A 15915-nucleotide genomic window follows, 5' to 3' on the forward strand; every position below is an offset into this window, starting at 1 on the left:
TGGTCTGGTCTGTTCGTTGTAGCTGGGCTCCTGAGGCCAAGAATGGCCCTTTACCCACGCATTTTGCATTAGAGATACATAAAATATTTAAAAAAAAAAAAAAACCCAGTTTGAATGGATGGGAATGGCACAATATAAATTAGAAAAGAGAAAATGACACTTTGCCATAGTAATAATTTGGTAATAACATGAAAATCCAGTAATAATTATATACAACAAAACAAATATAAATTATTTACAGAGATATTTACAAAATATTAAGATTTGAGAAAGCAAGTTAATCATAAACATAAGTTAAAATAAAATGAAAAATAGTTACAAAATAAATCACAAATGAGCCAATCAATAAAATGACAAAAAAAAAGTTGTGTTAATAGTGATAGTTACATTAAAGTAATTAAATTGTGTTAGTTTGTGTACCTCTTTTAAAGTAGAGACCCGGTCGTCCTGGTTATAACCACACGTTGCTCCCTACACTGAAATTATAAGGATTAATCTCGTCCAGAACTGTTATTTGGATTTGCAATATTTATATTGAAATGCTTTTTTAAAAATTATAGTGGTAATTAAGAAAGGAAGAAGCATTTTACTTCCTGGTGTGCTCATTTTGGACTATGTATATTTTGCATGGGTAAAAATGACAACATTTCTGAAGCAATTTTTTGAGTAAATTATTGAAAGGATGTGTATTTATAAATTATTACATTAACATTTCTCATCGAAATTTAATATTCAAAATAAAACAACCAAATTCAAGAATTACGAATTATTTTTCTTCGATAACCAGTTTCATATTTTATAACAGCTCTTCAAAAACCATAATTTAGCATATTTTATTCAATTCGATTTATGTATATGCCAAAAAATAATAGTCCTACAGCCGTTGGTGAATTTCAAATTTAACTGCTAACATAAAATCTATTTTAACACTTATTGATGAAACAATAAAAAAAAATCATTTTCACATTAAATGTTTCTAAATAAATTTAAAGATTTTTTTCAATATAATATTCATGTCTGTCTATTAACTTTTTTTTTAACAGTCAGGGTTCCGTAGCTGAAAAAAATTGGGAACAGCTGGTTTAAAGAATAGTGATTGCTAAATGTTTCTAAGCAATTACTTTTACATTTCTGGTTGTTTGTAGCTTTTGTTAAATTAGTGTTGCTAGACTAGCTCTATTGCACTGGAAAGGGTTAACGAGAGTCATAGCATAACAGGTCATATTGTAAACGGTTTTTACCTCCCTGAAATTGAGTGTTTCATTATTTTTTTAAAAATGTTCATATAAATGTTAAGATTTATATTTGGCAACATTTAATCTTTCTTTCGTTCGTTGCTTTTGATATCAACTGAAGTTCGAGCTTATAAAATAAAGATCTCGAGAGAATTGAATAAGGTTTTGGACAACAATTATTTAACAATGAATTATTAATAAAGTCATTACTTAAAGGTAAATAATGAAAATAAATTCGCAAAAAAGTACTTGTGATTGCATTAACTTTCAAGCAAATTGAAATTTTGAAAAAAAAAAGTTGATTGTCACCATTAGCAAAATTTCTAATCCCAAACTTTCCAATTTTAATTTAGTATTTGCCTTTAGTACAAAAAGTTTAACTGTTAATAATTCGTGAACTAATTACTAATTAATGTATTTTTTCTATTACATCTTACTTCCTACATGTTTTTCCGTAATTTCTAGATTAAGTATTTTCGTATTTGCGCAGTTAAGCAGAATGCAACGTAAAGATATGTAAAGCAAAATGCAACGTAAAGATATGTAAAGCAAAATGCAACGTAAAGGTATGTAAAGCAAAAACAAAACAGATGAGTGAGAAAATATTCACGAAAAAAACATTGCAAAAAATTTCGAACAATTCAGATTTTTTTTTAAAAAAAAGGTTGCTTAGTTTATAAATAAATATGAATATCAGCATGTTGAATTGCAAATTCGTAGTTGCATCTCTGCGGGCTTCGGATCGATCTAACATGGTATTTTTGATGACAAATTTAGTAACTCTTAAAATAATCATTGAATATTATTTTTTATTATTTCATGGCACTACTCCCTGTAATTTTTTCGGGCACACTTTCGTAATTTAATATCTCTAACGCCTATAGGTTTTGCACAGTATAACAAAGAGTAACGCAAAAAATTATTAATTATTACTCTTAAAATAATTATTGAATATTATTTTTTATTATTTCTTGGTACTAATCCCTGTATTATTTTCGGCCATACTTTCATAATTTAAAATCTCTAACGCGTATAGGTTTTGCGCAGTATAACAAAGAGTAAAGCAAATAATTATTAATTATTACTCTTAAAATAATTATTGAATATTATATCTTGTTACTACTCTTTGTATTATTTTCGGGAACACTTTGGTAATTTAAAATCTCTAACGCGTATAGGTATTGCGCAGTATAACAAAGAGTAAAGCGAATAACTATTAATTATTACTCTTAAAATAATTATTGAATATTATTTCATGTTACCACTCCCTGCATTATTTTCTGGCACACTTTAGTAATTTAATATCTCTAACGCGTATAGGTTTTGCGCAGTATAACAAAGAGTAAAGCACATGACTATTAATTATTACTCTTAAAATAATTATTGAATATTATATCTTGTTACTACTCCCTGCATTATTTTCGGGAACACTTTGGTAATTTAAAATCTCTAACGCGTCTAGGATTTGCGCAGTATAACAAAGAGTAAAGCACATGACTATTAATTATTACTCTTAAAATAATTATTGAATATTATTTCATGTTACTACTCCCTGCATTATTTTCGGGCACACTTTCGTAATTTAAAATCTCTAACGCGTATAGGTTTTGCACAGTATAACAAATAGTAACGCATCCGAAACAGCGTCGGCTCTTATGATTTTCTGATATAAAGAGAAAATTTTGTTTCTAACGAGATATTGTTGGGTGATGACAAAGAAGTAAAACCATAATATTGATAGATTTTTCAAGTTCAAACAAAATATTTGTTATTTCATTTTTTATCTCCCAAAATGACCTTCAAATATGAACCTTGTGTATTTAAGACAGAATCGAAAGATTATTTTTTTTATCCATTTCATTTTTTTTCCATTACTGATTACTAATTTGATTACTAAGGGCTATTTCGAAGATAACACATTTTGCGATCAGAAAAAGATTTTGATTGTTTTAAAGATTGCATACAAATAATAAATAAATTTGAATTGCATTTATTACTGTTACAAAACGTTAGATAATTTTTTTTATCAGTTTTATTTTCCATGCATAATATCAAAGTGTCATTTAATGATATCCATTGTTTTTCATTTAAAAATTAGAAGAGAAAGACTTTCATTGTTTAGTGTTTATTTTCTCTCTCTCTCTCTCTCTCTCTCTCTCTCTCTCTCTCTGACGCANAATTGACAGTGGGCGTGGGTACTTGACACTCCCCTATGTTATTTGCTTTTAAAATTTCGGCTCCAGTCATTTGCTACTGATTAATGCATTTCGTGGAAAGTTCAAATGAGGTAACCCCTCTATAATCGTTACGAAATAAACCAATATAGGTATAAAGCATTATATTGAAAAATGCACCAATACTAAGTTGTCTTAATTCCAATAAGGAGGAAATACGTGTCTTACGGCCCCTTGAATGAGATATGTAACGGAGAAAATAAGTAGATAGTGGAAACTTGTGACAATTACAATCATGAGCCACGAGCAATAAAATCATACCAAGTAATGTTTTGTAACGTTGATCTCTATTCTGATCGGATGAACTGCAAAGACTGCTTACAATTTTAAAAGTATGTCATTTTAAATTAAAAATATCTAGTGTGTGTATATATGTTACGGTGAATGTCCGAAATCAAGAGAATGTCGACTTTCACCGGTGAACGTCAATTATAACATAGTCGCTTTGGATAATGTCAGAAATATTTGTTCTATCCGATTTTATATTAATTTATTAGTTGATATTAATATATTTATTCGATATTTTAATATCTGCTGAGGTCAAATTAGGAGAAACATCAGTGTTCGTTAAATGCATACTGGGTACTTGACCTTCAGAAAAAATTGATGTGGGGCATACCGAGCAATGGCACTTAACTAGACCTAGTATATATGTTGGACATTTACTAACGTGACAATGTGATTGTGAACATTCACCGGTGAAAATCGACAACCACCAATTTCGGTCATTCACAGTAACTTATATATATTTTGCTTTCGTGGCATAATAAGTTTGATTATATCTCTATCTATTGGCAACATAATAGTTATTATTCATCTTGTTAAGTTGCCTTAAGTAAAAACTTTGGTAGTGTTAAATAGTTACTTATAGGTAAAGTATTTATTTAGAATAATTTTGTATTTCCAAAGAAAAAAAAACTTAGTTACGAGGTAATTATTTAGATTATTCTTGATCCTTTTCAAAATGTCAGTAGAAATTTTAAACATAAACGGTGCTGTGGAATCACATACTTTCATACCAACGGACGTTGATGGAACTTGTCTTTTTCGAGCATAATATAAGATACTCAAGTTATGACTCGAGAGGTGCGTGAGGAAGACAGAGATGGAAATAATTTTAATACTTCTGGTGCTTATACTATGCTGAAAGGTCCCAAATTCATACTTACAATGGTTTGCCTGATTTAATGGCTGAATACCAAATTTTAATTATTACTACAAGTCAATGCACAAAGAACTTGGACTATAACGTTCTCTCTTGAAAATTATTAAAATTGAAATCAAAGTGCTTCTGCTCTGGCAACAGCTGGATGGTGGTATATATGTTGCACAAGATAATTTTGTATGTATTTATATGTTGCATTAGACAATTTTGTATATCTTTATATGTTGCACAAAATAATTTTGCCTATTTTTATAAGATGCAAAATATAATTTTGTACATGTTAGTACATGTTTTGTATAGACACCGCAGCAATGTGATGGACGTGAGAAGTTTAAAGGCGCGAATGTCGACACGAACCACGTTCTTGTGATATCCAAAGTCAGACTCCGATATCAAAACATTCTAACGAATATGAAATTAAATTATCCAATAGAATTGGTGAAGAAAATGGGAAATTCATTCATAAAAATTCTAACCAAATCATTCTAGAAAATTTTGAGTTCCGGGCAGCCTCGAAGATTTTGCTGAAATTGTGTCGAGATCAATTTCGCATAAACTCAAGGTATGAGAAAAATAAATCAGTTTAATTGTGAACCTATTTTACTGGACAAAATTTTCTCGCCAGCCTTAAATATTCGGTCGCCAATGGCAAGTGGAAATTTTGCACCTTAATAATAATGTCATAATAATAATTACATAATAATAATAACATAATAATAATAACATAATAATAATAACATAATAATAACATAATAATAATAACATAATAATAATAACATTATAATAGCATAAATATAATAACATAATCATGAAAATAAAAGTAGAAAATAAATTTGATGTCATACTTTTAACTTATATAGAAATTTCATAAAATCTTACCACATTTCTGTATATGTCGGGCTCATCAATTTTCCCAAAATCTTTAATATTCTTAGGAATTCTATAACTTAAAATCGTAGTTGTGCACACAAATAAAACAACTGTCTTTAGCATAAAATTCATTGCCCTTTTCTCAAATCGATAACACAAAATATTTTTACATAATTTTTGAAATTCCTTTCGCTCAATTTTATATTTGTATTCATTATAGATACCTTATCTTGTTGGATAGATAATAAACAATTTTATCGAGCCTACTGATTATATTTTAACGAGCCCATTGTTTATGCATTTCACATTAAACATTTCAATATTTTTGACAACTCAGCTCAACTTCCATTGAATGCGCAATAATCAAATACGAACGATAAAGAAAAAACACCAATTTACAATTATTGGAAACATTTCATAACATTTTTGTTTTTATTTATCTTATCACTTAACCTTGATAAACGATATTCTTTATTTGATATTAGATCGTAAATAACTGAAAAAAGTTTTTGGCTAATATGAGTTAATATAAATATCTTATCTTAAATATGTTGTAGAGATAACGAATGTGTTATGCAATTTCATTTCTTTCAAAATCTCATTGAAAGCAAAGTTATTTTATTATCAAATTTTTAATTAACCTTTTAATAAGACCCCAACCTCAGTTCTTCCTTTTATATTTATTTTATAACCGTCGTTGAATAGCCGACTCAATTTTTGGGTTTACGACTACCAATGTTCAACTCCGTAGCCTTGTCATTTTGAACCCAATCCAGAAGACAAGAGAACTCCTGGATCGAGTACTGGAAGAAAGTTGCCTTCGTGGAGGAATTTTTTGATGGAGCTAACCCGCATTTACTGAGAGGAAGACCACGAGAACCTCCCACGGTTAGCTTGACGGCAAGAGGACTCTAACTCATGATCCGTCTAGTACTGAGGATATTTCACGTCAGCACTGTAGTTGGTGTAAGCCGGATGAGGAATTCGTATCGACCAGCCATCGCTTGGATTCGAACCCGGTCCACCTCATTGCTTCACTTCATCAAAAAAGTTATTGTGTTAGCTAAATCTATGTTATTAAAAGTATTTCTTGATATCAAGAAGTTGTTATGAAACGTTAGTTATGACCGGCATTATTTGGTAATGTAATTATTTTTTAATAAACCTATCACGTGCGTAGATCTAATCAAATACTACGATTTCTGCTTAACATTTTTCAAAGTGGTAGACGATTCAAAACTAATTAAGCTTTCATAATTTCAAGTAGTTTTGTCAATATTTTAAACACCTCCTCAGGAGACAGCTGTAACAATGTAGCGCTATACTTTTAAATCATTTCCATGTAGTGGTGAGTAAAATAACGTATAATCAAATCAAATTATAATCAAATTTACGAAATAAAGAATAATGCATTAAAGCATAAACATCGATACTAGAAGAAATTTTTATAAAAAAGCGTTGTAAGTTGGAAGACCTGTTAACGGGTGGAAAAAAACTTGCATAATGATCTCAACATTGATTATTTAGATCAGGGGTTTCCAACTTACATGAGGTCAGGGGCAACAATTAAAAACACAAATCAAATGGCGGGCGGCAACTTAGTCAAAATTTTATGTAGAACTCTTTTATGTTGGAAGCAACATTAAATATTACTGTCAGATTTTTACCAAGTTGTACAAAACAAAAGTATTGAATTACAAATTAAAATAAGAAGGAGATTTTTAAAAATATTTAATTGTTATTAATAATATTTTTAAAAATATTAAATAAATAATAAAAATTCGGGCTACAATAACTTTAATGTGCACCTATGTATTAAGCAATTAATGTGCAACAGATATCTAACTGTTAAGATATAAAACTTTAAAAAAGTTGGTATTAAAACTTACACAGTGCCACACAAAATGTTCAATGAGAAAAAGAGGTTTGTCTGCTGCAACCACCAGAGAATAGATATTTACATTTTAAATTTACAAATGTGTGTGTAAATATTTTCAGCCTAAATGAATGGTCTCAAAAAGTTAAATTGGAGAATTTCTTCGAGAAAATTTCTGATACACACATGCTGAATTATATTCACAAAATACAAAAAAATTAAATAAAAGGAGAGAAGCATACACAATTATTTTTTTATTTGAATAAATATTTTCTTGGATGCAAAACCTGAGAAATAATTTATTTTTTTTGCACCGTTGGTATGTTAAATTTTACAGAAACGAAGAAATTAGGTTTTTATTATCGAGAAAAGTATTTTAAACCCATAAAGATTTTTTTACGAAAATTGTTCACAAAAAATGACAACTAATATATTTTAGTTTGCGGGCCACAAAACAAGGCTCCGCGGTCCGAATGCGGCCCCCGGGCCGCCAGTTGGAAATCCCTGATTTAGATCATCATATCGCAAATTTTGATTGCAAATTCTTTGATAAAGCCTTAAATTGTGATGCTGCAAGATTTTATGAAATTTTTGTATTTGAAAAATTGAAAGAGTAAGAAATCAAGCTCAGGTTGATGGTTGCTTTTTATGTAGCATGCATCTTCATCTAGAATAGAAAATTATAAAAAAATTTTCACTCCAATTTTCATTCTTGTCACTAAAAAGTACTACCTCAATGTCACTATTTACAAGATTGATAAAAACAGGCCTTAAATGACCTCAGACATCCCTATAAATATTAATAACTGGACGAAAATTATTTTCACATTAGCTATTTATAAACCAGGTATAGTCTGTTGATTTGAAAAATTCCCTCGTCATTTGTCTAGAGCACTGTCGGTGACTATGGTTTCGAAGTTGAATTATTTTAAGCAGAGGTGTGAAAATTTAAATTTTTTTCAAATACAAGCATACTTTTTATTTTAAAAAATTCTGTTCTAATTCCATAGATAGAAGTTGTCCATATACCAGACTATAGGCTTGACCATGTTATTATCTTATCTCTATGACTCATGTCCGATCCGATGAATCAGTGGAAGTCCACCATGTCCGGTACTGAATAACCATAGATGCCAACTGCTCCGGATTCCTCAAAATATTTTAAGAAACGGTAGTGAACTAGAAACTAAAATTTGCAGATTTTCGATTATTTTTGCCAACTTTTTAAAAGGCCGATTAACTGTAAAAGGGTTTCCCGGGTGACTAAAATGGCAGAAAAAAGTGACTAATAATATTAAAAATTTTATTAAAAAAGATTAAAGTTAGGAACTTTTTATAGCGAATATTTTTCATTTTACTAATGAAAGTAAATGCAAACAATGTTTTTGATTTGAATATGAATGATTTGAAATGCAAGTGAAAGTGGTAGTTATAATTGAAATTTAAAAGACATTATAAATAAGCAAAAATGACTTGATTTTATACCACGTTTCAGATTTTTAGTCGCCCGTGGCATCCCGGTTGTAACAAAGTGACTTATCACATTAGATTAAAAATTTTTTTGAAGTAGTTGTGATAAAAAGTATATAAATCAAATTTAATAAATCAAGAATCATACATGCACTAGTGCAAAAACGTGGTTTTGGGCAAAATTTTCGAAATTAAGTTTATTATAAATTTAGAATTCCTGTAATCTTAGCTTTCTAAAAATATTTTACTTTCGTTCTTACTCCATTTATTTACAAAGTTATAGCAGTTTTTGTGTAAGGATAGACAGTGGATAGACAATGGATATATAGTGGATAGTGAATTTTAAGTGTTTGAATGCGTTTATCTAAAAATCAGATTATTTTCACATTTTACACCACCATACACACAATATCTCACGTTGTTTTTAAAATAATTGTCGACAATTTTTCATGAGTGTTCATGATTACGACTCACCTGTTTTGAAATGCAGACTAAGTTGTATTTCAAAACATGTGAACTATGTTCATGTTTTTTCGCTAAGAGAAGTGCGGAAACTTTTAAAAATTTGCTGTTTTAACTACATTGATCACTAACTCAGTAATATATGCACCTTCTTTTAAGATAATAGTTCAAAACAAAGTTGATAGCCTTCTAAATAAAATAACCAAAGGAGTTTTTGTCTTAAGTCATAAAATTTTTTACAGCGTTTAACGCATATGCAAAAAAGGCTTTATTTTCACCTAAAAATGGCTATTTATAAAAAAATGATAATAATATTTTTTGTTGTTGCTAGATTTAATATTAGTTTTTACACATAGTAAAACAAATGAACTAGTTTTTAAAAATTTTATATTAATGTTACCGTGAATGAGAGAATGTCGACTTTCACCGGTGAATGTCAACAATCACAAAGCGGGGGTGCCATCCCTTCTGTAGATGATCAAAATTCTGATGGCATGTCTTCGGATCATCTTCAAGGATGTTTCCCAGACTGTCGCGAATAGCCCATTGAGCAGCTGTAGTGCGACGTAAATGAACTACAACTGCATTTTAAAAATTAAAAAGTGTGTTAATGTATTTCTTTATTAATACTCCAGTGCATCTTATTTATTAATTATTTAATACATCTGAGATGTAATATTCTAGACAGCATATAAAAAGAAAATTCTTTTTTTGTGTGTGTGAGCAAAAAAATGTAATGAGAACGTTGAGACGACGTTGAAATGATGGATACAGACGTCGACAGTTTTCATGAAAAACTGTGACAAAATGTGATAATTTTTCACTTCTGATCTCCCCATTGACGTACAATTTCATGAAATTGCACGTCAAAACGTGAATTTATTCAAACGTGCAATTTCACATCAGTCTAAAACTATTGGGGTAAAAAGTGTGTTTCTGAGCCAGAATTAAAAGTGTGCGGCAACGTTTTAATGAGAAAGTTATAAAACTTTTTGATTGAAACATAATAGTTAAAAAAAATTATTTTTTAATCATCAAATAATAGCAATTTTTAACCTGTTTTTAACGTAAACAATAGACATTGCTCATTTTTATTTTAGACGGAATGTTGGAAATAACGAATACCTCTGTGACTGATTCATCGATTTAATTAAGACATGAAATAAGGATTTCTAGATTGGGGGATTGCGTGGGGGAAGGGAGGTGCCAGGTACAAAAATGGAAATTAGTAAAATAATGAGGTTAATACAGAAGTAATATAAAAGAGTAATAAAGAAGTATTTGCAAAACTATATACTAAATTTACAAGAAAATCAAGTTACTTATGTCCATCGTGACTTGAGATAAAATATAATAAATTAGCCAAAAGAAATGAAAGTATTAAACGAGGTTCTTAAACAGTGTTCCGTGGACCCCTAGTGTTCCGTGGAAAGGTCACAAGGGTTTCATGAATTGGGACTTTTTTTTTTTAACCAGTCATGATTTTTGAAATCTGTAACATATTTGTATCCAATCACTAATCCATTACTTTTTCAATATTAAGTTATTTTTATGAAATTATAAATGTAAAATTATTTAAAAAAATAGCAAATTAAAATTTTTTTTCAATAACAATAAATTGAATAAATACTTAAAAATGAATTTACAAATGATTTCATCAGTATTTCTCATCCAACTTTTTAATTCAAAATAAAATAAACAACTTCAAGAATAAGTATCAATTTTCTCTGATAACCAGTCTTAGAACAGTTCTTTTCCAAAAATCATGATTAAGCTTATTAATTTTGTTCAGTTTCAACTTAAACGGCAAAAGCTACTAGACTTAGCTTATACAACGGAAACATAGCAGCTGCAGACTAGCGAATTCAAATGCCTAACATAAATCCTAATTTTAAAGACTTAAGGATGAAACACAAAAAAATTTCATTCACATTAAATATCTCTAAATTAAATTATCGTTCTTTTAGTTAGCATATTTACACCTGCTAATGAACGTTTTTTAAAAGTCGGGGAGAAAGAAATCGAGAACCGCTTTGGTCTAAAACACTAGTCGAGGAAATTTGACTAGTTAGAAATTAAGTCTGCAGCACAGATAATTTGATGGCCCAAGGGTCCTGGTGATTATCACTCGCTTTTTAATTTGGTTTTATTTCAGATTTTGATGTAGATAGACTATTTGAAAATCCCTTACATTATGCCTAGGTAGTTTAAATAACTTCTTTTACCCAAAAAGTAAAGAAACGAAAGACATTTTCTAAAGAAGAAAAATTTGGTTATTAAAATGAAAACCAAAAAATTTTTTATACAAAATTTTTTTGTTCTTGAAAAAAATCTCCCATTTAGCAATAGAAATTGAATAATCAAATAACCTTACAACGAAGTGATTTTTTTTGCCATGAAACTATTTGAAAATTTATAATTTTGTGTTTTTTAAAATAAGCGGAACTGGTGCAAAAAAATATTAATTTATAATTTATTATTATTATTATTAATGTCTGTTATTAATTATTATTGTTATTAATTACTATAATGAATTGTTATTAATTATTATTTTTATTTATTACTTAATTAATTATAATTGAAATTTATAATTTTTTTTGTACACTTAACTCACATCAGTGAGTGTTTAGTGACTGTTACTCTGAATATATCTGAAATTCATATTCAATTATCAGGAATACTACAATTGTCAAGCTGTTCCTTAAATACACTCATATTCAAAAATTCAAGAATAAACACATTTTTGCCTGCAACTCAAATAATAAACAAAATCAAACGAAATTTTAAAAGAAAAGATATCAAAGCATGACAAAAACGAAACTGACAAATGGCTATGGTATAAATATGAGTTCATGAGCGTCAAAGGTTGGTATCCAGAAATTGTATGCCAAAGGAAATTTAATAAGATATATAACACCAGGTCTGGTGGCATTGCAGGTCTCACAACGGACATTCATAAAAAAGATGATAAATATTTTGGGACAATAAAGCGAACGTCTTAGAGCAATAAATCTTAAGCTTCCATTAACATACTTCTTAGCTCTGACATACTTCTTAGCTAAGTTTTTAAAAGGCGGATGACAAAGAGCCATTGTTCTGCCAAAGTCATTCAAGAGATACTTCAAGGTAGTCATATCTGGAGATCTGACTGGCCACTGATGAATACCAAACCATATTGAACAACGAATATTAATGTGATCTCATACAAAGAGAGCAAGGGACCCACTATTATACCTCAAATATCATGGAAGTTGATCACTATTTGGATATCTAGTTTTTATGGTCTGAACTAGCATGATATTGAAAGGTTGCGAGCCTTTCAGAAAGTCTCCTTGACTTCGCTGAGTCATAGGGTTGAAATCTTAAAGCCCTATATAAGATTGTTCAGAGGCGTTGTTGGACTGCAGTTTATTTTTATTAATGGCAATATACGTCAACACAGTGCCGAACAGAACAGGTCGTTGAATACCTCAAAGTCGAAGATTCAGAGAATAAATAGGCTAGGTAGATCTCTAGGCTTGAATCTCGTAGAATATGTCTGTGATCCTCTTGGAAGAATAATAGTAGATTGTTTTTCTCCCTCCCCAAAATCTTCCAGGCTAAGAGCTGCTTCAATGGAGGAATGGGACTTATTGGTACAAGATCTTAGATTTATTGTTCTAAAAGATTTTTCAACCTTATAAACAACATGATAAGAGTTATTTTTTTCTTTTTGATGAAACCTGCATCGTCTTACTTATTCTTAGTTCTGCTTATTCTAAACACATCGCTAGCTCCCTTTTATTCCATCCTTTTCGGACTATCTTGCTGTTATGCCCACTAGCTCGTGACTTTGAGTCCGTGCCATTACCTTTTATTATCATCATTTTTGTTTTGATTTTGATATATTTTCAAGCAAAATTCCATTTGATTTGGTTATTTTTTGAGTTAAACTCAAAAATGAATTTGCGTCTTTACTTTGGAGCAACGTTGATCCAAAGAATAAAAAAGCTCTCAAGTATTTCAAAACAAGTCGTCGGATATTGTGTAGGAGCTATGAGAAGTGACATGCGATCGCCTAAAAAGTTTCTCTTTACAGCTGAGAAACCTAAGATCTAAATTACAGAATAACTTTTGACTAGGTATTTCTAAACACCTGAAAATAGATTTATGAAACTTTAACTTAATTCAGAATAAATTTAAAATTTCAACTTACCACATTTCTGTATATATCTGGCTCATAAGTATAGTTTCCTTGAAATTTTATATTTTTTGGAATATCATAACAAAAAATCAGTTGCGGTAATATGTATACGGTCCCAAACACAAGTAGTAATTCCATTTGTTTTTTTTCCCACATACACTTGTTTGTTTACTAGAATATTTACACCTTTTGTTAATTATCGAATATCATATCAACACCGATCGTTAAAGGCAGTTAACTATATTTCCTGGTAGTTCCTTCCTTCTAAATGTTGTTAAGTTAAAAAAAAATAAACTGATGTAATGATTCTCGTTTCGCGCGTTCATCATGAATCAGGAAAAAAAATGTATTACAAAGAATTCTTTCAGCTGTTTATGACGTCGCATTCACAATTGCATTCATTTTCGCAGAAATAATCGTGATATTTGACTTTCAATTCGTTTTACTTCAGATCAAAAGCGTTTTCCTTTCTTCGGTTGTATCCTTATCATTATTACCATAAAATTACCATTGCTATTTAATCATTTCCATCAAACTCACGTGCTTTTAACTTAAACATTATGAAACTTTTAAAGAACGGTGTCACGATACCGTCGAATTTCATAGTTAATTTCACTTTGTGCGTATTTCGTCATATGTCGAGAATTTTGTAAGTGAATGGAAAAAATTTGCATACAATTATAAAATTCGTTTATCCAAAGATAATATCATGCAAAATATTACTTTCAGTAAATATTTATTATTTTTTTAATTACATATAATAATAGTCTAAAAAGTCTTCAATTGTAAGGTTTACAATTTTTTACATTATTTTAAAGGCTGTAATTTTACATGGCGAACTATAAAATTTGAGCGAAATCGATCAAATTGTTCCAAAGAATCGAATTTTTAGGAAGACGTATTTTTTAAAATTTGATTTCTCAGGAACTACTCGATCGATTTCGCAAAATTTTTTTTTTTGGTATGTAAAATTACCTCTTTCTAAATAATGTAACAAAATGTATGCCTTACTCGCTTAAAATGAACGAGTTAAAATAACCCAACTTGAGCGAAATTTCACTCATTCGTCTGGAAAAAAGGAGCCTTCTCATTTAGAGTTAAATTCACTCAAATCGCAGAGTGAATTGAAATCACTCAAGTTAGAGTGAATTATTTTAAATCGAACTTGACTGAAATTCAATCGTGTTTGATTAACTATCAGTGTTACTAGAGTGAATCTTTCTTGAGTGATTTTCAACTGTTTTTGATTGATAATCTGTATCACTTGAGTGGATTGTTTTAACTCAAATTTGAGTAATTTTCAAATTTTTTTTATAAACTATTAAAATCATTTGAGTGCATTATTTTAACTGAAATTTGAGTGAATATAAATTATTTTTGATTAATAAATTGTATGCTTTGAGTGAATACATTTTAATCATACTAGAGTTATTTTCTATCATTATTTATTCTTTTTTACTTGAATGTCATTTATGTCATATTTGAGTTAAATTAATCCTTTTCCGACTATTCACTTAATCTTTTAATGCCTATCATAAATAAGATGAGAATAAAAATATTTTTAGCTTGTGTAACAGAAATAATTTATCAGCATTTATTTCTTTTAAATTTCAGCAATGGTTTGTTCGGTAACTAATAAGTTTTTTTTTAAATTTTAAAATTAAACAGTGATAGTTGAGAAAAAAGGGAAAGCTTAGTGATTTATCTGTATTTAACAATATGCTGTAGATAATTTCAAGATAAAACTCTTTAGAGTTCGAAAGCTTTGTGATAGACTTAAGAACAAAATTTTAAGGATCTTTAACTTTTTGTAATGTAACAAATTTGTTATCTTTTTATTAACAGTTTACATAATCTTTCATTTTATATAGCTATACAAATAGTAATTAAAAGACTTAATTAGTACATTAAATCATACTTAACCCTTTTTATCCTAGTTCTTGGGAAAATAACTTTGGTAATTCTTCGACATTCCATTCTATTTGGATCTAAACTTTTCTAGTTATTACTTTATTTATAAAAGGCTTGATAAATATATTTATTGAAAATGTTCAGATATTGGTGAAAGGCAAGAGCATAACGGCTTTTAAACAAGGTACCCACTCAATTTAAAAAAAAAAATTCCCTGACCTTTCCAGTTATTCCAGGTAAATTACAATTAAAATCAAGACCATATTTTATCCATATTCTGCAGTTTTTCATCAGAAAACTTTTATTCTCTTGTTTTTTATGCCAAATATTAAATTTTCTGCGTAAAAAAATATAATTAAATGAGTATGGGAGCATTTCAGTTTGACTAAAATGTGAAATTTTTACAACAAATAATTGTAAAAGATTTAGAATTGTTTAATTCGATTCTCAATAACTAATTACTGCTACTGACAATTTTAAGACTGGTTATTTTCCAGGTATAAAAATAG

At 29.0% G+C, this 15915-nt stretch overlaps 2 protein-coding genes across 4 annotated transcripts in view; one reads left to right on the plus strand and one right to left on the minus strand.

The window, feature by feature from the left end:
- Window positions 1-13829, minus strand: part of LOC107446577 (lysosomal acid lipase/cholesteryl ester hydrolase) — a 37899-nt gene extending 24070 nt beyond the window's left edge. Inside the window, exon 1 of one of the 2 annotated variants that reach the window (XM_043053970.2) lies at window positions 13508-13829. In XM_043053970.2, the coding sequence (XP_042909904.1) occupies window positions 13508-13651 (144 nt within the window). In that variant the 5' untranslated portion in view covers window positions 13652-13829. Of the gene's footprint in view, window positions 1-5513; window positions 6002-13507 lie in introns of those variants that run through there. The other variant, XM_043053971.2, reaches the window with a different exon arrangement.
- The window catches only part of LOC107449418 (uncharacterized), a 314197-nt gene that overhangs the window by 285899 nt on the left and 12383 nt on the right, over window positions 1-15915 (plus strand). The window lies entirely within an intron of this gene.

The sequence above is a fragment of the Parasteatoda tepidariorum genome, chromosome 10 (genome assembly GCF_043381705.1).
Source record: "Parasteatoda tepidariorum isolate YZ-2023 chromosome 10, CAS_Ptep_4.0, whole genome shotgun sequence".
Taxonomy (NCBI): Eukaryota; Metazoa; Arthropoda; class Arachnida; order Araneae; family Theridiidae; genus Parasteatoda; species Parasteatoda tepidariorum.